This window comes from Fundulus heteroclitus, chromosome 13 (assembly GCF_011125445.2).
Source record: "Fundulus heteroclitus isolate FHET01 chromosome 13, MU-UCD_Fhet_4.1, whole genome shotgun sequence".
Lineage (NCBI taxonomy): Eukaryota > Metazoa > Chordata > Actinopteri > Cyprinodontiformes > Fundulidae > Fundulus > Fundulus heteroclitus.
In genome coordinates, this window is record NC_046373.1 from 2562315 (window position 1) to 2585914 (window position 23600).

General features: G+C 38.0%; 1 protein-coding gene across 1 annotated transcript in view; it reads right to left on the reverse strand.

The window, feature by feature from the left end:
- Positions 1 to 23600, reverse strand: part of LOC118565414 (voltage-dependent P/Q-type calcium channel subunit alpha-1A-like) — a 106502-nt gene that overhangs the window by 72276 nt on the left and 10626 nt on the right. The window contains exon 2 of the mRNA XM_036145849.1: positions 17774 to 18166. Within this exon, the coding sequence (XP_036001742.1) occupies positions 17774 to 18162 (389 nt within the window). The 5' untranslated portion in view covers positions 18163 to 18166. The remainder of the gene's footprint in view (positions 1 to 17773; positions 18167 to 23600) is intronic.

Here is a 23600-nt window from a genome sequence, read left to right on the forward strand (position 1 = left end):
GTAGGCTTTATTTCCAAGCAGAAAAAAAATCTGAGTTAAAAAAAAAAAAGACAATAATTCTGGCATTTATGGGTTGCTCAATAATACTGAGAGTCCATTTACAAGCATAGTGGACAAAAAAAAAGTGCTGAAAATGCAAAGCTGTTCTCACAAGCTGAAAGTGCATCGCGTTTAATGGAAATTGTATGGATGAAGTAGCCAAACAGCCCCTCCCTCCACCAGCCACTGTGGAGGCGATCCTCTAAAATCCTTCATGTCCAAGTCCTCAGCTTGATTTAGAGCACCTTTACTGTAATATGAAGTACCTGTTTTTTATGGTATAAGTGTAGATTACCAGCCACTGACTAAAGAACAAACAGTGTGAGGACAAATGCAGGAGTTAAAAGGCTCTTTATTTTTTTCCTATTCACGTACAGATGCTGGATTTTATCCTGGGTTATAGATTAAACATTTATATCCAGCCATGTCAGTGAATATTAATGCATGAAGTACATTCACTTCTCTCTGTATCGTTATGTACTTATTTTAACTGCTGCCTTATGCATACCCCGCTCCGCAGAGAGAACCACCAAGATCCCAGTGGATTTCTCCTCATTAAAATAAAGGACGAATCAATGATTTCTAAAACTTCTATTTATTCAGGCAGAGGAATGTGCTGAGCGTTCAGAGTTTTCTTGCAGAAATGCGTTATCGTCTCTGCTGCACATTTGTCGGCATCACATCCAACTTGTGGAGCCATAAATCAAGATCAAAATAATGAAAAATAATAAGCATTAAGTGAAGACCAAGGAGCACACTGCCGCAGGTCAGGGATAAAGAGGTGAAGTTTAAACGATGAAAACAATACCCCGAGCCTTTTTGAAAATCTAACGATGCAAAGTTAAATCCGGAAAAAAGAGAAAAAGTCACAATTAAACAGAACACCAGGCCAGGTGTAGCTATTATGAAGAGAAAAACAAGAGAACATAGACGTGAAAGCTGAAATAATAGCAAAGAATACAAAAATGCAGAGTAGTATGAAAATGTAGCAGAGGGAAAGAGTGTCTTCCAGCAGCCTAAATCTAAGGGAACCTTCTGGTCACTATAGGTAATTCAATTCAGTTCAGTTTATGTAGTGTGAAGCATGCCGTCTCAAGGCAAAAAAAGGGTAAATCAGTCAAATCATACAGCTATTCAAAGTCAGTTATATATATATATATATATATATATATATATATATATATATATATATATATATATATATTTATTTATTTATTTATTTATTTATTTATTTATTTATTTATTTATTTTTTTTTTTTTAATGATCCTAGTTGAGTTCATTTTATAATTAGAACAGGTTGAAAGATTTTATATCAAAGGAAATCCAGCAGATTGCATTTACTCATTGACTTGTTCGCTCCTCCTGGATGAGTGTGTAACCTACCTAAACATGGCCATAAACCAACAGTCCTGGCAGGTAGAGCAACAGAGAAACAACTAAGAGGGCAACAGTAACTCTGGAGGAGCTGCCGAGATCCACAGCATTGGTGTTGTTTAGTTGACTGGATTATTAAAGATTGAAGAAACAATGAATGAATTAATGAACTAATGGCTTTATAGTCATTAATAGCAAGCTACAACAAAATAGGGATTGCAAATTCAGGGCAAATCACATACTTACAATACTGACATACACAATATATACAGACATCCATCTGTTTCCTATACCGGCTTATCTGTGCAGTGTCATGGGGGGGCTGGTGCCTTTCTCCAGTGGTAATGAGAGATGTGGGGTACACCCTGGACAGGTCGCCAGTCCATCACAGGGCAACACAGGGCAACACAGCACAAACAACCATGCACACGTACGCACACTCCCACCTAAGCGCAATTTAGTGTAAACACTTGACTTTATAGTCATGTTGTTGGACAGTAGGAGGAGTACCCAGAGAGAACCTACGCATTCACAGGGAGAACATGCAGGCTCCATGCAGACACCAAGAGCCCAGAACCTTCTCGTTGCAATGCAGCAGTGCTACCGAAATCATTATTAAAAAATGCAGTTAAAAGAAACACATGGCTAAAAGTAGAATTTGCTGGATATATGACTATACATTTAACCTCTTCATGATGGTAACCAGCTTGGTCAAATGCTGCTGTGGGACCAAGCATCACAGTATTTGTTGCAAGCCAGCTCAAGCGTTTTTTTTTGTTTTTTTTTTGTTTTTCTTTGTGTTGGCCACTCTGGTGTGAAACGCGAGCCCAGGCTGATCCCACGAGGGTTCAGTGGGGTTAATGTCTAGACTGCAAGCGGGGCATCCCATCCTCTCTACTCCCAAAGTTGGAGGAGGTAGTCTCCGATAGACCCCGCACGGTGGGGGGAGTGCATTGACATCTTGGAGGACAGCGTTTTGTCCCAAGAATGAGGAGATATGGGATTGCCACTGGCTGCAGAATCTCATCTCCATATCTCTCTGCATTTAGATTGCCTCCAATGATGACCAGCCTCGTTATTCTGGTGAGGGAGGTGCTGCTTCACACCGTCACACCACTGCCACCAAAAGCAGTTTGTTATAGTCCCTCAAATACACTTTTCCATACAAATGTAGCACCATTTAAGAGGAAATGAATTGGCTTTCCATCAGTATAAGATAAATTGCTTGGATGCATTGTACCAATAAACCAAAAGTGAACTTTTTGACCTACATGCTAAACACTATGAATGGAAGAAAACCAATATTGTACATCACCCTGAATGTACCATCCACAGCTTGAAATCTGGTGGCAGCTTCATGATGTTAGGATACTTTTCGTCACTATGAAAATAAAACGTGGTCAGAGTTGATGGGAAAAATGGAGGGAAGTAAGCACAGGTGAATTTTGAAAGAAAGTCTGTTAAATCTTGGGGTGGGGGGTTCAGCGTCTAGCAGGACAATGACCAACAAATATCCGGCCAAAGCTACAATGGAAAGACTTAAATCAAGTCATATTCATGTGTTAAAATGTCCCAGTCAAACTCCAGGCTAAAATCCAAATCAGAACTAAAAAAAACAACGGTCAGAGGAGCTCTCCGATCAATGAGCTTGAGCTATTTTGTAACGAAAAATGCTCAAAAGCTTAAATCTCTAGAGGTGGAAAGCTGGCAGACACACGCACCACAAAAGACTTGCAACTGCCGCTGCAGTGAAAGATAAATCTACATAGTATTAGTTTAAGAGAATATTGTATAAACATATAAACATATTTATATGCCTCTTGTGTTTTTATTTGTGCAAAACCTTGAGAAGCATGTATCTGCCAAAATAATGCTCCACTTTGTGATGGTCAGTCATTAAAAAAATTAAGAAACAGACTAAAGTCCGTGGTGGTAATGTGGCAAAATGTGAAACGGGTCATGGGTATGAATACCTTTGCATGGCACTATATCTGTTGCGTGAAAAATCTGTTATATGGGGAAAATTTTAAAGGGTAAGGGGCAAACAACCTGGGAGGTCCATTCCAGGACACACTGTGCCTTGTTACAAGAAATCCAAATTTTAAATGAATGTTGTTCCTACTTGAATGTGAAGCTATCTTTTTGGATAGCTGAAGGCCGGCTAAACTTGCCTCAGACTGCCTGCGACGGATCAAACGTAGAAAGGAAAAGAATCCAAGTGTTGCAAGGATATTTTCAAAATCCAAAAATCAACTTAATATAATTGGGTGATCTCTAAAAAAAAATTGCATAAACTGAAGAATGGGCCAAAGCCTCTAAACAGCTCTGCCTGTGACTGATACAAGAGGGAATTACTTTTAGGACTTTGATGTTATTAGTGGTTCAACAATCTAGAAAAACATTTTCTGCACCCTGCATTTTGCTTTAATCCGTAGTTATCAGTTGCACAGTGCTATCCTTTATAATATGTTCTGATAAACTACTAAGGCTGTATTTCAATATGGATAATGGTGTGCCTACCTTTTATGTCTGCACTATACATCAGTCTGATGTTAAAAACAGCAAATAAAGAAAGAAAAACATTATTGATGCCTATTATTCGTAATCAATGCATGTTTTGTAAGTACAATCTGACACCCTTTTTCATAATAGTTTTGAACAAATAACTGCACTGTATGTATGCATGTAGGAAACAAACCGATCCTGAAAGAACTCTGCTGACACATGGTGGTGATGGGAGGTATTGCATATGCAGAGGCTTGTTTTCATGTTACTGGACCTATAAGTTATTGCTATCAAGAAAATCTAACCGCTGAAAAGAGCTTCTATTAGTCTGACCTAATAAACATATTACTAATGCTTTTCCCATTTCTTTTCATAAAGAATAATATCAATTAATCAATTTTGTTATATTTTAAGCTATATTTTTATGTTATGCTAAATTTTCTCAAGAAATATCTTAAGTGCTGTTTCTTAGTCTACCGTAGAAATATGTTCGTATCAAAAGCAATTTGCAGGAGGCCTTTAGAGTCCAACAATAAGAACCCATAAGCTGACATGTGGCCAAAATCTGGGTTTATTGATTTGCTATTAGAGCAGATTGAGTAGTTTCACTGTAACAGCTTTTTTTTTTTTTTTTTAAAGATGCCTCTTCTAATAATGAACAAATTTAATCAGTTCCCAAATTACTTAACTTATTCAAAAATGTAGAATGAGAAGTTTAAAAAAAACAAATGTACAAATTTTAAACCTGCTTTTCTACTTTAATATAAAAGATAATGGTATGGCAAAGTGACCTTACTTTGTATTTCACAACCGTGAGACAGGAATTTTCATTATTCCTGCGCTGTTTTCTATTTTATTTTAAAGTTGTATTTAGATTTGAACAAATAGTTGAGGATTCCTCCAGACAAAACCTTTTATTAACACAAATCACATTCACTAAGATCCATAAGAAAATAAAGCAAGATGGCTGCACATATTGTTAAATACATCCACCTATCAATTTTCCACTTTGCCCTCTTCAAGGTCAAAGAGATTGGGCACACATTGCATTTCTATCACAGCATATTAAAAAAAGAGACAAAAAATGAACAACCATCCACACTCACTTCTGAGACTAATTTAACTATCACCAGTTTACCTAACATACATGTTTATGTACTGTGGGAGGAAGCTGAAGTACCCAGAAAAACTCATATGTATCATGAGAGGAAACAAAATTTCACACAGTAAGGAAAATAAAACTGACAAGTAAACTTGCAGCTTTTATGATTTCACATGAACTGTGTGTATTTGGATGTGCTGGCACCTGGTGGTGTTACCTAGTATGGCACTATTGCTGGTTGAAAATTAAATTACGTTTAAGGACAACCATAACGACAGAATATCACTCAGCACATAGTAACCTCAGCACCATGCAATCGACTGTAAAGATTGTCTGCTTAAAATAAGATTAAATAAAATGATTATTTTTGTTATTGTAGTTTTTTTAACAGATTACTTGAAAAGTGCATTATATTACAGTACAGTATACAGTTTTACCATATATCAAAAGGTTTTCTGTTATCTCAAACCAAAACAAATATATTGGTGGGTGAGGTCTGTGTAAAACATAATGCTGCTCCATGCCGTTGCTCTTCAACTAAATTTGCTGCAGATTATGGTAATTCTTTTCACTTTAAATGACTCAGCTTCTGACTCAGCATGGCAGAAAGTGCTTTTAGAATAAAATCATAGCTGGATTTGACATTATGGTGCTCATCATTCTCCTCCCATCATAGAATATCTGTTTTTTTTATATAACTTTTCAACTAATGGGTAAAAACGTATGTGATTTTTTCCCCCCAAAAGTCCTCATATTGTATTTCTTCTTTCTCCCAAATTCTAATAAAATGTACACATCATATACCATATAAAAATATGGATTTAATACATTGTTAGACATATAACTTTAGAAGGTTATGAAAAAGGCTAAAAACAGTGTTAAATGCATTTTGAAACTTAGAAATCAGCCCCTTGTAATTTTTTTAAATAATAAAAGTATTTACAAACAGTGCATAGAATAAATTAAATGCATTTTAAGGTATATCTATTTTTTTAAGCCATTCAAAATTTCATCAGTGACTAAACAAATGAAAGCAAATACAAGTTGAAAATATTTCCATGTCCATAGCTTCTGAATAAACAAACCGTTCGTATATCTACTCTGAACAATTCGGTAAACCTTTGGGAACAAATGCTTGTAGGTTTTGAAGTTTAAATAATAAGAAGTCTTGTCATTTTTTTTTTTTTTTTTACATTACATGAATGGAGCTGATTGCTGACCCTGTCCACCTTATTCAAACAACTAAGACACGCTGCTGAAAGGGGTTTTGTAATCCTGTCCATCATGTGGGCAGCAAGCCCACTTGCGTCAGTCACACTCGCCTGTGTGTGTCAGCATGACGCATTTAAACCTGTATCACCTTACACACACACACACACAATTTGATAAAAGGTCTGAGGGTGGTTCTGACTGATAACCACTACTAAACAGATTGAGCCCTGAGGTGGAAGACGGGTGCCCTCTTGTGTTGAGCTCTATAATGTCGACCCCATCCACTCAGGAAAATAAATCAGAGCTCTTTCTGTTAGTGTGTACAGTACATATTTGAATATGACCATGTTTAGTTGTGACAAAAAAAAAAAAAAAAAAAAAAAAAAAAAAAACAGGGAAAATAACTGATCATTGACCATCTGTGTGTTGCTTGCCACGGGTGTTCAAGATTACAGGAGAGCATATTTCAGATGGCAATAACGTCAGAGTAAATAATGAGCCAAACAACTATACTTGCTTACAATCACACACTATAGAAAGAGAATTGCAAATGCCATACAAGGAGGGATCGTGTTAAGTTCAAACTGGGAAAGTCTTAGCTGGAAAACTAAAACAGCCCGGCGGCCTTTTGCATCTTTCACAGCCTACATGGACTGTGATACACTAACAGGATGATTTCAGCAGATTTTCCTTTGACAATTAAAATAGTTTGGATCACACACTTGGTGAGGGACCACAGACTATGGGATTTAACAAGACAACTGTCTCCAGCTGAATGCATCAAACCCGCTTGCAGAATCTGGTGAGCGTAAGAGTTTAAAGAAGCCTCACACCAATACCAGTTGGCGGTGACATTGATGGCTGCCCCAAGTCTGATTGTAGGGAGCACTTTTTTATTAATTATTTGGGCAAAATTCTACTTTCATGAAATGAAGTTCAAAAAAGAAAAAAGAAAAACAGACCTTTGCATTGGTGGACTTAAGGAATTTATTTATTTAGATGTGTCACTATTTGGAGTCTATTTTTTTCCGATGAACTCAAACTCAAAGCAAAAAGACAACAACCCTGTTTTGTTAAGAACGTCTTTACTTTTGTAAGTCGTATTACACACATTATCAAATACTGCAAGATATTTGGTGGTCTTCCTGCCAACCGTTTTAGGTTATATTCACTGACTTGCCTCTGCATGGTGGTGCAGTTGCACGTCTTGGTATGAGAAAGTCCTGGTTCCAAATCCTTGAACTGTTTCCAGGAAACAGGACTTTCTCATAGCAACCTTGGCTCAGAGACCTTGAGGCCGACATTAAGACTATGGCAAGGCAAGGAGAGCTTATTTATGGGGAGATGACAGACCCTTCAATCTTCTCAGAAACAGATTAAATCACAGGGACTGAGAAGAAGGCATTTTTAATTTGAAAATGTTACATAGTGCTGTCTTAATTGGTGTCTCAAAATAGCCCTTTGGTATAGATTTGTGAATTGTCTTGTTTTACTGTCCTGTGTGTTTCTCTTTTGCTCTGTGATGCTGACTTGTCCAAGGTGGACCCCACCTCCCCTCCCTTGACCTTGTCCAGAGAAGTTGGTGTGAAGCAGGGATCACCAACATGGTGCCCGCGAGCCTGTTCTTAAAAAAAAATAAAAAAATAAATGAAAATTTAAAAAAAGCACAATTCACCAGGGAGCTGCATCTAAATCTTTATTTTGTTCCATTATTCTTCCTGTTTATTCACACTTGCATTTATATAGATACAAAATTACAACATTTATAACAAAGCATGAAAACTGAATTTATTTTACATAAAGTTAAGGTGTACTCTGACTCTCTGACGCTGGTGATGGGACGCTTCCAAAATATGTAAGAGAGTGGTCTAGATGACAGTGGGTTTTTTTTTTAAAGCAGATGTTTGACTGCTTGTTCAACTCTAACTCCACTGCATTAAAGGAGCTATAAGTTAGATATTCACTGTAAAATCAACCTAAATCATTCTCATTTGTCACCTGGGATGGAAGTAACGTTCCCTTTAAACAATCGGTCCTCTCCATCAACAATGTTTTAGTCATATCTTTCTCCTTTCTAACCTAGAGGTACGGTTCGGAAGTGTAGCCCGTGTTTACGTCCTGGACCCAGAGCCAGGTTTCGCAGGGTTCCCAACACAGAGTGCAGTATTTGGCATTTTATCATGGCAAAAGAGCAGCAGCCTGCAAACATGGAAGCCAGTAAGAGAAGCAGACCAGAATACCACATCATATACCTATCCTGTGTAACTAAAAATTCACTACAGCAACACACCGTTTTAAAAAAACAGCATGTTAGATTGTGATTGGCAAGCTGTTGTACCGATTTGAGCCTCTAGGAGTCAGTATTACTTACAGCTCCTTTAAGCAAAGGGTCCTAAAGGCACACCTTTGCCTACTCAGGTGTGCCAATTAGAATTTCTTCAGAACCATCATGATTTGGGAAATTACGGCTATAATTATTAAGAACTGATGAATTAACTTTCTTAAGTACTGGAACAAGGCACCGTGTTTTCCTCTCCACCATGGTGTTATTTTGTTTGTAAATAGCCATCTTTTCCTACTTTTTAAACTTGATTTGGGGCTTTTCCATAAGGGATTTTCTATATGAATATTTTTAGCATAGGCTTTGTTCATTCAGTCGTCTGTTAACTGTGTATAACTATGCATAGAGCCATGCAAAAGTATTAATAACGATCATCATGTCTGGACTTTGACTTAACCATTATAAACACGTTAATATGCTTCGATCTAAACCAAGTCCTTGTAGCTCTGTTAAAGCCGGTCGTACACTGTTAAGGGTCCTGCAGGAAAGTGATCCTCTTGCCTCACTATGAACCATCTCAAGTGTTTTGCGACCACAAAGGTTTCTCTCTGGATTTTCATGTTTTTTACGTTCATCCATCTGCCCATCAGTTCTGACCAGCTTCACTGTCCCTGCTAAAAAATAAAAGCATAATAGTGTCACTATGTTTCACATTGTCCAGGATAATGGGCAGCATTATTTTCCCCAAACAGACAGTTTGCATGTACAGTAAAAACGTTTAATTTTCATCTGATCGGAGAACCTTCTTTCACAAACCTTTTATGCAAACCTAAACAACACTTTATATCTTTTCCTTTCCGAAATTCATTGTTCTTGCATTTCTGCTTTCAAGTAGTTTTATGAAGTGCAAAGTAGTAGTTGCTGAATTGTCAGATTCTTCCAACAGAGCAGTTGACCTCTGCAGCTCCTCCAAAACTATGATGGACGCTCTGCCTGTTTCTATGATCAATGCTTCCCTTAACATGCCTGTTGGTTTAAGTTGACAGTGTTGTCTTGGCAGGCTTGTCTTTGTGTCATATCAAATTTTCAATTAAGGAACTGAACTGTTTTTTTTTTTCAAGATGTACAAAGTTTTGGATATTGCTTTATCATATAACCCAGCTTTAATCTTCTCCAAAACGTTTTCCCTCCGGTGTCTTCCTTGGTCTTCGTGATTTTGTGTGGTCGCTGATGTTCTCTAGCAAACAGGTGATTAGGGAATGTCGGGTAAAGGAGGCTGAGTACAAATGCACGCCACAGTTTTAGGATTTTTATTTGCAATTATTTTTACTATAAACTATATACATTTTGTTACAATTTACAGAGATAATTAGTATTAGCCTGTCTCATTAAATCCAAATAAAATACATGCTTATTTTTGTTACACAACAAAAATCGCTTCTCCCTAAGTTAGTTAATGTTTATTTAAGTAGAGCTTGCTTCTTCCAATCGTTAGTTTATATTTGCTTGCTATATTGCTATAATTTTCAGATCTGGACACCGTCATGAACTTCTCTTTATGCTTCTGTTTCAGATTTTTGTCACTTCTTCCATGTTAATCACATCTATGTAATCTGCTTTCTCAGTCAAGTTTGGTGTTGTGTCTAGACTTTTAATTTAGTACCAACTGCTTTGGTAGTACCTTTGCTTTCCCTCTGAAGACTATACATATGTAGCGGGTTCAATAAAGGGTTTTTCACTGTTTCACTTTAAGTTTTCATGTTATTGGTGAAATTGTTATTTCTTAGGAGAAATTATATAACAATTTTACTCAAACTCTAAACATTAGTATAAAAAAATATGAGTTATAATATTGGACTCTTAATTATTCCAATTATTTAAAATTATATGTTTGTGGTTCACCTTCGTTTTTCCTATTCAGATTTCTTTATTGTAATTACATGTGATTGAAGATATAAATTATGAAAATTTACCAAATTGTGTATAAAAATGTAACACTGACAAATACACTGGGAAGAAAAGGTCATGGGAAAAACATAATTTGAGAAAGAAAAGAGCAGGCAACAAGAATCGTTTTACACTTAAAAATATATCTGACTGAACTCTGTCGGTTTGTTTAATGTGTTAATTTCAGTATACTTACCAGTTCTCCACAATAAAAGTAATTAAATGCTGCCCCCTGTTTACACTTACGTATCTTCTAACACCAATGTCGCAGAAAAATGTGCTAACATCTACAGCTAAGTCTGACAATAGGTTACTCATACCCCTGGCAGATTTAGGCCTAAAGTAAAGTTTTACTCTTGGCAACACATTTCTTCTGACTGTAAGCAAAATCAGTGTTAGAGAAGCCCCAACCTGAATCTGTGAAGGGCAACATTCAAAACGATTGCCAGCAATATAGTCCAGCAATGGCTGCTGCAATATCAATTGAGGAGCTTTGATTTCTATAAATAGTTTTATTGTCTTTTGAAAGATAACTGTCTCATTTCGATGAATAAAAAAAAGTTGTTGACTAAGGGAAAAAATTATTTTAAGTCTAAATTTGGCATGCATATGACTACATGTAAATGCTTATGACAATTGTAAATGGCAGAGGTTACCTAACTGGAGAAAAATAACTTTCTGATGAGATATGCGTATTCTAAAATTTTGGCAATTTTCAGCTAAGATCCCTTATTTGAATTTTGGACTATTTTGTTGCACCAACAGAAAACAAATAACAAAATAGAAAAGGAAGTTTGAAAAGGATTAAGTTCAAGAGCCTTTGTTTTACCTGTTAACGGGAAAACCTTCGAGGTAAGGGCTAAGAGAAACTAAGGGACATCATGCCCTTTTTCAAGAGTTTACGGCATTCTCAGAACAGACCTGTAAAATTAAATGGGAAGAAAATGCCGGCTATAAGTTCAAGATTGCAACATTGTTACCTTCTGGTCCAGAAGTTTAGCAAAATGAAAAAAACATGAGCGACGAGCAGACAAACAAAAGTGATGCAAGAGCATGGTAAGTGAAGGACAGAGGACCCAAATGCAGACCTGATGTAAAATCCAGAGTCAGGTGGTCTGCCTGAATGGCGTTTCTAAAGAATGAGATAGAAAACGTTCTACATAGGCAGGATAGTAGAAAGAATATAAACATTTAAACGCAGATAAACATGTTCTAAGATCAAACACAAAAGGATTTTACCCCCAAAAGGGTCAAAAAAGAGAAACAAGAACCAAACAAAAATGTACAACACAAACAAATCTACTAAATAAAACTGGAAAAGTAGTTGCCTAGAAAAAAAATATTCGACCAACACATAAAAATTACGACAAGAGAAACTTGAACAAAGAAAAACAACAAAGCAAGAAACATTGATCAGCTTTAAACCATGACAGAAACAGTGACTTGTAAAAATCAACATGGATGATTAGAAAGGATGCACCAGCGGTAAAAGAAAAAGTCATAAAAAAGGCTAATCAAAAGACGAGAGCAAATTGACCAAATACAAAGAAACGATTGGACGGGAAAGAACTGACAGCTGAAGGGTGAAGGAAAGGCAGAAAGAAGGAGAGTAAATATTAAAATGACTGATGTGCACTCTCTAATCTAAAGTGCAGCTGGCAGCAGAGCAGCATTGTCAAGCCAGAGTAACAAACTGACAAATGCTGGCGCTAATGCAACGTAACAGAAACACAGCCAACGAGCTGCAGACACAAACAGAGAGAACATTTTCCTTTTACTTCTTAAACAAAGACCTAAAGACTGGCTGCTGCTCATGCATCCAGTATTTAACGGCTTCTAGTAATTATGCATAGTTCTTAAAAATCTTTTGATAATGCCGTTGACGTTAACTTGATTAACATTAGTATTTTGTGCTTGAGGGGTTAAATACGCGTACCGCCTGGAAGCTGAGGGCCGGCGGTTGTTACGGATCTACAAACTGCAGGATTTTGATTAATGGGTCAGACCGATTTTTTTTTATTTCCCATACGAAAATATACATTCATAAAACAACCCTGTCTCTGAGGAATGTGGCATGCAACGTTTGCTTTGCGTTTGGCCCAATCAAATAATGCACACACTCCAGCAATGTCAGCCATGTTTTAAAAACCGAATGTACTCAAAAAGTGGTGTTTTGTGGATGCTAGTATGGCAACTTCAAAATAAATCCAGTGTTTCAAATCTCAGGGATCTCAAGTAGGGATGGACAATATATAAAAAAAAGCATGTTGATAAAATAGAAACCATATTGATCGATATGGATAATTATCAACAAATTCAAAACATATATTTAAAGTGCAGCCCTGGCCATTTAATGCTGTTGCTTGGCAACCTATTTTTAGATGCAGAACACACAAACACTGAATTCAAACTCAACCTTTTATTCAATCAACTTTTTACCAAAACTGCAATTATTTAAAAAAGATAAAAGAAAGCGTTCTCTCTGAACTCTTTGAAGGGGGCAGGGCTTGGTCACGGAGCGTTCCTGGGTCTGTGTTTGTGATTGGTTGGGAGGATGTAGTGACTGTAATTTATGTAGCATGGCTAAAATGCAAAAGGAAGAAAATAAAAGGTATATCGATATATATTGTTATTGAATTATCGTCCAGCACTAATCTCAAGGCTTTTTATGTGGAAATGTCTATTATTGTAAGGGTTTAAACACGATACAGCAGCAGCAGCAGCAACAAACCGCTCATCATGTCCAGATGGTTGCATCTGGACATGATGGTGAATGTATTTTATAAAAACATGACTTTTATATAATATTTGCCTTCTAAAAATATAAGTGAGGAATGTTGATTCGGCATGAGGTCGACAAAGAGGGTCAAAGAGGACCCAGAACTTCATACAACAATCCTGTGTTTTATTTGTACCAGTTTGAGTGAAAAAGCTCAGCGATTGTCACGGATTCAGCTAAAATGCTCTGAATCACAATTACAAAAAGGAAGACGGCAGAGGACGGATGAGCGGTCGTAACCATTAGTCCCGCTGCGCCGTTTTACGTTTCGGGGTGATCAGCAGAGTTGATGATCACAGAGAATGTGGCTGCATTACAGGGGATGGTGAGACATAAAGAGTGAGAAACAGTCACATCTAGGGGACCAGAGGCTAACAAACTCTGTCAAGCCCATCGACCAACTGTCCATCTGTCCATCTACTGAATGACACGGTAAGTGGAGTTTTAACCTGTCGTGTTGGATTAAAATCAGCTTCATCCCCCAAGGCTTTGCTGACACACCTGGTCTGATCTTCAACCATGTCAGCAGCTGTCTGGCTGCCTGTCTTTCTGCTTGTTTGCTTGTGGGGGGGGGGGGGGGGGGGGGGGGAGAGAATAGAGGGAGAATAGAGGTCTTTCTCTGTCCCCACTCATCACCTCTGTCACAAATCTCAACGCTCGGCGGTCTCAAGGACATGTGATGGACAAACTCAACTTCTGTTGAGTGCTGGTGGGAGGATAACTCCAGATAGCAGCAGGAACATCTGGGCTGACTGTTCTGCTTATTTGAATTACTCCCACGGTCACTTGCATTGGAAAGTATATTATTAGTTCTATAACCGTGTTATTTTATGAATAATGCATTTTTTAGCTTGCTTTACATGGCAAATCTTCGACTCACAATTTAAAAAGCTACAGAGAATGTGGGCTATTTGGAAAATGACCCGAAGGTATGTAAATCTTTTTTTATGCTAGATTTATTTTTATTTTTTTTGGTCCTGTGAATCACATTAACATTCCCAGTTTTGTCACATATATTAATAAAAACTGAAAATAATTTACTGAAATTATAAAAACAAATAAGAATTATTTTTTAACATCAACCTTATCAACACTGTCCAATACTACGGCTAAATACCCTTAGATAACAACTGCTGTTGATCCAGATAAACAGTAATACATCTCATTATACATGAAGGTCTCCTTCATTTGGTAACTCAAACTATGTGCTTTGCACATATAAGATGCTCTGAGTTCACTGGGTAATACACAATACTACTAAAGAAAGAGGACATGACAGGCTGTGAGAGGGGGACAGATGGATGATAAGAACGGAAAGCCCATGTATCCTGCAAATTACACTTAAATCAATATCAGTTGCTTTGACTCCAGTTATTTTCCCATAAACGTGTACAACACTATTTGCATTCTTCACTTGATTTTTCACTTATCTCACACTCTAATTTTCACAAAGACAGTAATGGTCAAATTATTACCTGGTAAATACTAAAAGGGATAATATTATGACTCAGACCTACTCATTAGTAACAAATTGTCAGATCATTAGATAAAGAACATTCAATACTTTATGGATAGACGTTTAATTTTAAAAAGCATAAATGCATAAAACATTAAGAGGGATATTACCGTTGCTACCAAGAAGCTCCAAGCACAGCATTTCTTTCAGAAATCAGATAATATAGGGAGCACTTTTTGTTTCTGGGTCAGGCCTGGGCAGCGATTGGTGCGCCGTTTTTGGGCCCACATACAAAAACAAATACTTCCTACTCTAGATTAGCAACAACGAGGCTGATGGGTAAAGTGGCTCTCATGAGGAATCTGCAGACATACAGAATAAATCATTTTTCAATCAAATGCATCAAAACCAAACAAATAAAAAGCACACTTAAAAAGGTAGCACCGCTGAAAAACTCTCCAAAGGTAACAGCAAAGAAGCACTTTGTAAAAGTCTTGAGTCCAAACTGCCATTGCGTAACATTTTATTCTGATCCTTTACAGTCTTCTCAAATGGTTTTTCTTTAGGCTTTCAATGGCTCTTTGAAAGTTTGGGTTTGGAAATTGGAAAGGTCTGCAGTTTTTCATTTTGTTTCAGTCATTTCTTTTATTTTGTTTTATGCATTGGGACTTCTTTCGCCTAAATTAGGTGCTGGTCAATTCCCACCGTCACCATTTTGTATTTCCACTGGTTTGTCCTCTCATATCTGAGTTTTCTGGGAGTAAAAAGGAGACATGGCCCTCAGACACTTTTTTTTCCATTTGTTTATTTGATAGGGACAAGTATGTTTCATGAATCATGTCACACACTACAACATTTTAGCTAAGGCTAATTCTCAATGCCTGTCCCCAGTCAGGCACATCAACCATGTGTTGGTTAATACAGCGGATTTAGAAAACACACCAACTCTTGAGAAACTGCCAGGTTTTTGTGAATTGAAAAAACAAATTGAAAAGAATACACAAATCAATTTCAAAACTTTTTTTCCACATTTAATGCATTTTATACATCCTGTAGAATTTAACTGAAAAGTGAACACATTTGAGGTCTGTCTCTAATGGTCTGGTTAAAGACCTTCATGACAGCAGCATGCTGGAGGTCACTTTGTAGGGCTCTGGCAGCGCTCATCCCGTTCCTCCTTGCACAAAGGAGCAGGATAGCGGTGCTGCTGATGGGTTAAGGACCTCCGACACCCTGTCCAGCTCTCCTAGAGTAACTGCCTGTCTCCTAGATTCTCATTCATGCTCTTGAGGCTGTGCAGGGAGACACAGCAAACCTTCTGGCAACGGCAGGTATTGATGTGTCATTCGTGGTGGAGTTGGACCGTCTGTGATACCTCTGTAGGGGTCCAGGTATTGTCTCATGCTACCAGTAGAGACACTGATCCTGGTCAAATGCAAAACTACTGAGAAGCAGTAAATAACAAAAAAAAAAGGAAAGACAAATAAAAAACAAGGAGGTAAAAAATGTCAATTGCCTGCCCCTGCCAAACATTTCCTATTTTTGGGGTTGTCTCATATTTCACCCTTTACTGCCCCTATTGTTAATTTTATTAACACCAAAACAGCTGACACTGATTAACAACCCGCTCTGCTACTGCCCTGACCAGATCAATATTACAGATGACGGATCAGATTACAGGCAGAGGGAGAAAAATAGCGGCCAAGTTTGTCTTAAAGAAATAGTGTATGGGAAGAGAGTTCTGTTTTCCCAGCGTGTATAATTTATTTCTCAAGGTCAACAAGGATGCAAAATCTATGTTGATCCTGGTGGAAAAAAAAAAGAATTACTAAATTCTCTCTTTTCTTCTTTCCTCTTCTGAGTGTATAAACCAGCATGGTTCTGCCCTCTAACAGGCTGTAGTGAAAACCATATCTCTCCAAGTGGGATCTGGTTTTTCGCCTGAGCTAAAAAAAACTAAAAAACTAAAAAAAAATTGGGTGCTGGCTTGTTTATGATGTGGCTCAAGTTCACAGTTGCAGAGAGTCATGTCAAAGCCTAAGGGCACACCCTTAAGCTAAAGGTTTCCCTGATTTCTGCATTTGCCTTGGGTGTTCATGTTGTTAATCATTATCTCTCCATGAATTTGGCTCCTTCTCCTTCACAGCTGCAGTACATTGACTTAATTAGACTAACCAGTAATCACCGTCCTCAATATTAGTAATTTTGGTTTCCCGTTCAATTGTCGGACTAATCTATTACTATTCCACGCGTCTTCTCGCCAGCTCCTATTGTGTTTCCCTCCATATGTCCGGTTGTTGAGTTAATTTAATTTCAAATCAAAATATCTACTTATGACCCTGTCAGCCTTCTGCCTGTGATTGGGTCTAACTCAACATCTCATGACAACCCCCAGGAGAAATAACGCATACATGGGTACAAAATAGTTTTGTTTATATGTCAAAAACGAAAGTAGAAAGGGACAAAATGGCAATGCTTGGGCTCAATTTGGCAAAGTGGAAATTGACCCAGAACCTTCTGAAGCCATTTAAGTATGACCTTAACTCATGAGATAAACCAGGTTTGTGTGTATACATAACAGACGACTTAGGGATCCATTTTAAACTGTTTCATAATGCTAATAGTCTGTGACACAGACACAATTTGTTTACATTTTTGTTGTCTGATAGAGTAATGACTATGTTTTAGCATGAAACATTTTCTTGTTAAACGTTTATCAAGAAAACTTAAAAACTAAAGATGATGTCCATCTGTAGATACATTTTCGGGACTGATACTTCTTCTTTTGTCCTGCAAATGTGTAGCTGTGCACATACTGTCTGGATATAAATGGTTAGAAAAATAAAGAAAAGCCAGTCCAAGTCCAAAAATTTAATTTAGGGGAGGGGGTGGGGTGTAAATTGATGCAGAACCTTTCATAGATTAGGTAGAAATCTGACTCTGTAAAAGAGATATGAAGTTACTAGGGGTATTTTAAACTTTTGCAAAGTGCTGTATACTAGGTCAACAAACTTTATCTATAGCCGTCTACATGAATCACACAACCGCGGTGCTATGAAATCGGGACCATTACTTACTCCCACTGTTTCCTCTTGGCCTGCGGCGTGTTGTGCAGCTTGTGTGCTTGGTGGGCCAGGATGACGTCCCGGTAATCCACCGTCCCCCCCCTCCGGCGAATGAGTGGAACTGTTGGGTCATTGTTGCTGGTGACAAGGGGCAAGGTGCCCTGCCCAAAGGGATCCCCATCCACGCTTTCTCCACCGGAGAAAGGCAGCTCGCTATACTCCTCCACCTTGATGTCATACACGGTATGATAGTAGTTGGGGTTCGGGCCAACGCTGCTCCCGCTGATTCGGGGAGAACTGTAGCATAACTCCCGATGGAGGCCCTGGGAGGAAGAGGAGCACGAGAAAGTGTGAGGCCACACCACCGAGCCCCCATGGTCCTGATAGAGAGGGGAAATCATGGACCTGTAAGACAGTAGGAGACATGAAAAATATTACATTTATTGTCCTATGAGGAAATTTGTCTTAATCATAAAAGCTTTTGCGTCAAAGAACATGAACGTATATGTTCTCGGAGGGAAAATGCATGATATTGTATTTGGTAGAAGATGTTTTAAACTGTACGAGTTGGATAAAAATTCTGGGGGGGGGGGAGCTTATAACCCCAACCGTGCGGTTTCTCGGCACAGTCGAGGTTTCTCCAGTGTATGTTGTGCAGGTTTTACTCTGCTAGGGATGACCCTTGTCATCAATCATGTTTGTGGTGCATGGGGAAGGGATCTCAAAATATAGATGGGGAGAAGAGGGTGTCTGGTTTGGGAAACACAAGGTCTCATCAGAAAAGGTTCTGTTAGCTGCTTCAGGCCACAACCAAAAAGGTCACCTTTATGAATGCAACACAGCAGTTCACGGCTGAGCATGAAGTAGCAAGGATGGCACTCATTTTAGTCTGAGAACATAGTTCACAAGTGGAAAAAAATTGAGTGTGCCCTTTGGGCTGAGGGCCAAAGAGCTTATAGGATCTTGAGGGCCCTGTCCACCAAACCGGCTCAAGTGCCAAACTGATGCCTGAGCTTACTTAGCATCTGTTTTTTGTGTTTCCATCAAAGCAAGCTCTGGCCCTGAAAAACTTTTGCCAACCTAGCACCAGTTCGCTTATCCACCAGAGAAAATAACTGCTTTTGGCAGCAGCTAAAGGCAGGCTCATAGGGAATAGCAGCCAATCGAAACATTGTGAAAGCTACGTTCACAAATCTGGAGTCTGTTTTTTTTTTATTATTTGTCAAATAAAGCAATAGGCCAGAAAAAGAGTAAAAATGCCATGTTTCAATAATACATTTTTATATTAGACTTAGACAACTTTATTAGTCATGTTGAATGTACAGAGTGCATACAGAACGAAATTTTGTTGCATACAGCTTGTAAATTACAGTATAAAGTGCAGCAGTGATTAAAAAGTACACCTTTAGTTAGCCTTTATCTTCCCAAAGTACATTTTAAAATCAGCTATAATATAAGTGAGTCACTGCGCCACATAGAACTATTCTCACAGCTTGTTTTCCATTGAATCAATAAACACCCCTTGACTTTAAGTCCTTTTAAGACTGTCACCGTCCCAATATCTCCAGACGGTGTCCGTTTTCCCAGCGCTGTTAGTGCAAATGAGAGAAAAGCTGGTTAGGGGTTTGAAGCATTTAGAAGCACTGCAGTGCTGATAAATTAAAGTGGCTAAGTTTGGGTATCTGTTTGCAGAGATGTGAGTATGAATAATATGTGTAGTTTAAAAATCTATCAAAATCGCTTATCAGAATGAGAAAGACAGGAGAATATGCAATTCAAAAAAAGACAGCAGTGTGTTGCAATATATAAATTTAGAAATAATTACAGATGCATTGGTACTTGCTGAAACACACATATGCACACATATTCAGTAAATTCATAATTTGTCATGATGAGCATTGTTTGTCCGATTTAAGTACCAAAGACCCATAACAGGGATTTATTTTAAAGCTTTTGTTTGGATCTTTATGAGAAATCTGCATTTTATTGTGGAGGGCACAATTTGGATAATATCAGAGTTTAAAAAAAAATTTTCATGCCTTAAATTAGCAATACTGCATTTCCTATAATGTCACGATCACATGAATCTCTAATAAGAAAACCAGAAATACAAAGTATTGCATTTTCGGGAAGAAACAAGCCAAATTTGCTCTCATTAGCCACAAAAACAAACCATTAAATATGAAATTAAAGATTTGAGCTCATGTAACAGGTAAGAATATTGGCAGTTTTAAGTAAGGGGGTAGTTTTTGCAGATACTGTAATAAAAAAGGCGGGATTTATTGAGGAATTTAAAGGATTCTCTAAATTCCATCATGTCCTGAATTATTGTAAATATGAGGGTACTTAATATGTTTTTTTTCCCCATGTGAGAGCTTGTTGATGCTACTCAACACAGTTTAGTGATTGATTGAGTTATTTTCCAGACATACATCAGGATGGCAGCCCATTATATACCAACACCACTTCAGCTTCTCCGTTTCCCATGCTGATTGAAGTTAGTAATGGCTATTAAACGCTTCATATCCAATCAATGGTATATCCAGTGGAGTTTTAGCTGGTGGCCTTGATTAAACCGGTCTGTCCTTAATGAATTAGAAACAAAAAGACAAAGAATATGAGTCAAGGTAGTCAGGAGGGCCCATTAATAAAGCAGACGTTTAATAAAAATCCAAAGGACAAACAACAAAGAAGGGTTCAAAGAGAAACGGAGGAGGTAACAGCAGTGGACAGGTATATAAAAGGAAAATACTCTTGAGAATAATTTGACTTTTTTTATTTTCACAAAGTAATTACGAAATCATAACAAAACCTGCGGTTCCCTTTATGTTTGCAGATGTGTGTTTGTGGGTGATTGTAATGAAAACAGCACTTTTCCTCACCAGTTATCTGCTGAGCATGCATTACACATTATTTCACCCTGACATAGTGTAAAGTGAAAACTAATTCACAAAGACAGCCACACACACACACACACACACACACAGATTTACTTTCACACAGTGCTGGTACAGTGATGAGACAGTGCTATGGTAAGGACTTTCTGAGGTGATTGAGGGTGGAGGGGCATGTGTGTGTCTGTGTGTGTGTGTGTGTGTGTGTGTGTGTGTGTGTGTGTGTGTGTGTGTGTGTGTGTGTGTGTGTGTGTGTGCAAGCACGCCGCGGGCCTTGACTAGCACAGGTCTGCTTGCTTAAATGGTGGCATCAGAGAGCACAACAAACTCTGGACAATACACTGAACACAAGGCAAGGGCAAACTGCAGAACCAACAAGGGCACAGAGGATTCAAGTAGGGGGTGATGGATGCATAAATAGCATACAAAAAAAGGTGAGTGGGTGGGCAGATGAAAAATAAGAGGAGGGAAAAGCAAGAAAAGAAGCAAAAAGAGTAAAAAGGGCAAGTGGAGGAAAAGTGAAAAAAAAAAAAAAAAAACGTAATTCATTTAGCCCAAAGCCACAGTGGAGGTGAGAGCACATTAATAAAAAGTTACAGAGGCAGCGAGATGAGAGACACGTTGGGAGAGATTAGCAGACATGACGGATGAGTTGAAGAATGACCAATTGCTGAAAGCAAAAGATGGAAGATGAAGCAAAAAAAAAAAACCCCGACTCCCTTTCCCTCACTGCCCCTCGATTCCCTTCAGGGTTGGACAACAGAGGAGATTAGAAGGCTTTTGCATTTCTGATGTTGCAGGAGGGCTACCGTCGTTCTGGATATACGGTTATATACAGTGCCAGCCACAGTCAGTGGCACCCCTTAAAAATAGATGTGTAAAGAGTCTTAAATAAATTCAGCTTGTATTCAGTGGGATATTCTGACAGCAAAAACCATTGTTCCTTAATTCAGGAACATTATTCAAATGGAGGAATTGAATACCACATAAAAAAAAAACATTTAAACAAAGCTAGTGGGACAGATATGTGCTATATAGATATAGCATTTCATTGTAATTTAAGCTCGACTTTTTAAAGTTGAAACTCATTAGCACTATTGATTTTCTATTTCCCCAGGTTATATAAATGACATACGACAAAGGCCCGTGTATTTCCCCTATCTTGTCACTGGCAGCTAAGCTGGATGAGGAGCCATATTTATCTTGCTACCGTGCACAGCGAGTAGGAAGGAAAAGTAAAATCAATAAATCTTAGAAATCCACAGCAAAGAGTGGCATCTTGGGGCCACCAGGTCTCTGTAAAGAAAAACCTCTAGACACCATCTATACGGTAACCAGCAGTTAGGGTGAGATGCCAGAGAACAGACTTTTCTGCTCTACAATAAAACACATCGTATAGAGTTTGCTCAATTCTACTGGCGAGCTAACTGCATCCATGTGCTTTAATCACAAGGGACTAATATTCAGGGTTCTTTCTCTGCAACGGAACACTCTGTGTGTTTGATTTGAAACAAAGGATGAAACGTCAAAAACAATTTAATCTCCATTGTTCAGAATGGTGGAGGATCCATGATCCTGTGGGTCTATTTCCTTGTTCACAGGCCCTGGGAACTTTGACGGAGTGCATAGCATCATGGACCCTGAAATATAAGAATTTTTTTTATTATTTTATGGACTCGATAAATACACTGATAACGGTTACTATTGGGCATTTCCACAGGATACTGAACCAAAACCTATGGCCAAATCAACACAAAAAAAAAACAGTTAAGCAGACACAAAAATCAACCTTCTTCCACAGCTAATTCAGCCCATACTCATAAATCCCATAGATTACCTGTTGGGTGGGAGAGTGAAAGAGGGCTGGGCTCTGGACAATCTTAAGAGATTATGTAAGGAGAAGTAATCAAAGATCTATCTTTGAATGATCCGACATTGTGAAATGTTATAGGATAAGATTAAGCTATGTGTCACTTACAAAAATGGGTTTTACCCCATATTTACAGATGAACTGCCGACACATATGCAACTAGAGTGATTTCATGAAAACCAATTATTTCTCAACAAGATATTTTTCTCCCTACAGAATAAATATATTTAAATTAAATATTGGATATTATTAAAAAAAAAAAAAAACTTTGCGATTCTGCTTCTGCAATAGGAGAGGAATTTAACACTATCAACAGCAGGATTGCCAATAAATGTAGTCAGCACTGTAGCAATAAGTAGTAACTTATTTTCATTTGGGCAACAGTAGACTCTTCTGCATAATTGAACTACTGGGAGGGAGGAAGCACCACTGCATTAAGCCTTCCTCTCGTCCTCATGTGCTTTTGTTCTGAAGTTGCATTTTTCTTTTTTTTAATAAATGATGAGGACCTAACGTTTCTATTATCCTACAATAAGTGTCGCTGCGTTCAATTTGGCTCAGGAGTTGGCATCTGGGAATAAAGTCGCAGCCAAACTGAGCCTGTTCTCGCTCAAGATTACAACACCAGCAGCATTTGCTAAATGTGACGCTAACTACTATTCGCAAAGGAAGCTGATCATTCATCTACCTAAATAGAGATGCTAAAATACCAGGTAGGCTGTCGGTTTAATGAGATATTACATTTTAGAAGTGTAACTTTCACCAAGTTTTTTTCCATTTGTGGAAGCCAAGTTATTGCTAACGTGGATTGGCTAGGGACCACTCACTCCCTGCTTCAGCAGGACTTTATCTCATCTTTATCCTCTCATCATTATTTTACCCCTGCAAACCTTTAGAAAAATCTTTTTCAGGATTACGATTAACTGTATGTGTGAGTCACTCAGATGAATGATAAAAAGCAGCCATTCACAACGAATGAAGAGGATCTTGGTCTCTGTTTAGGAGCCAAAACTGCCTCTGGTCTCTCAGTGTTTGGACTCTCTGAGTGCCGATGACCTCTTTCTGCCCGCCGGTT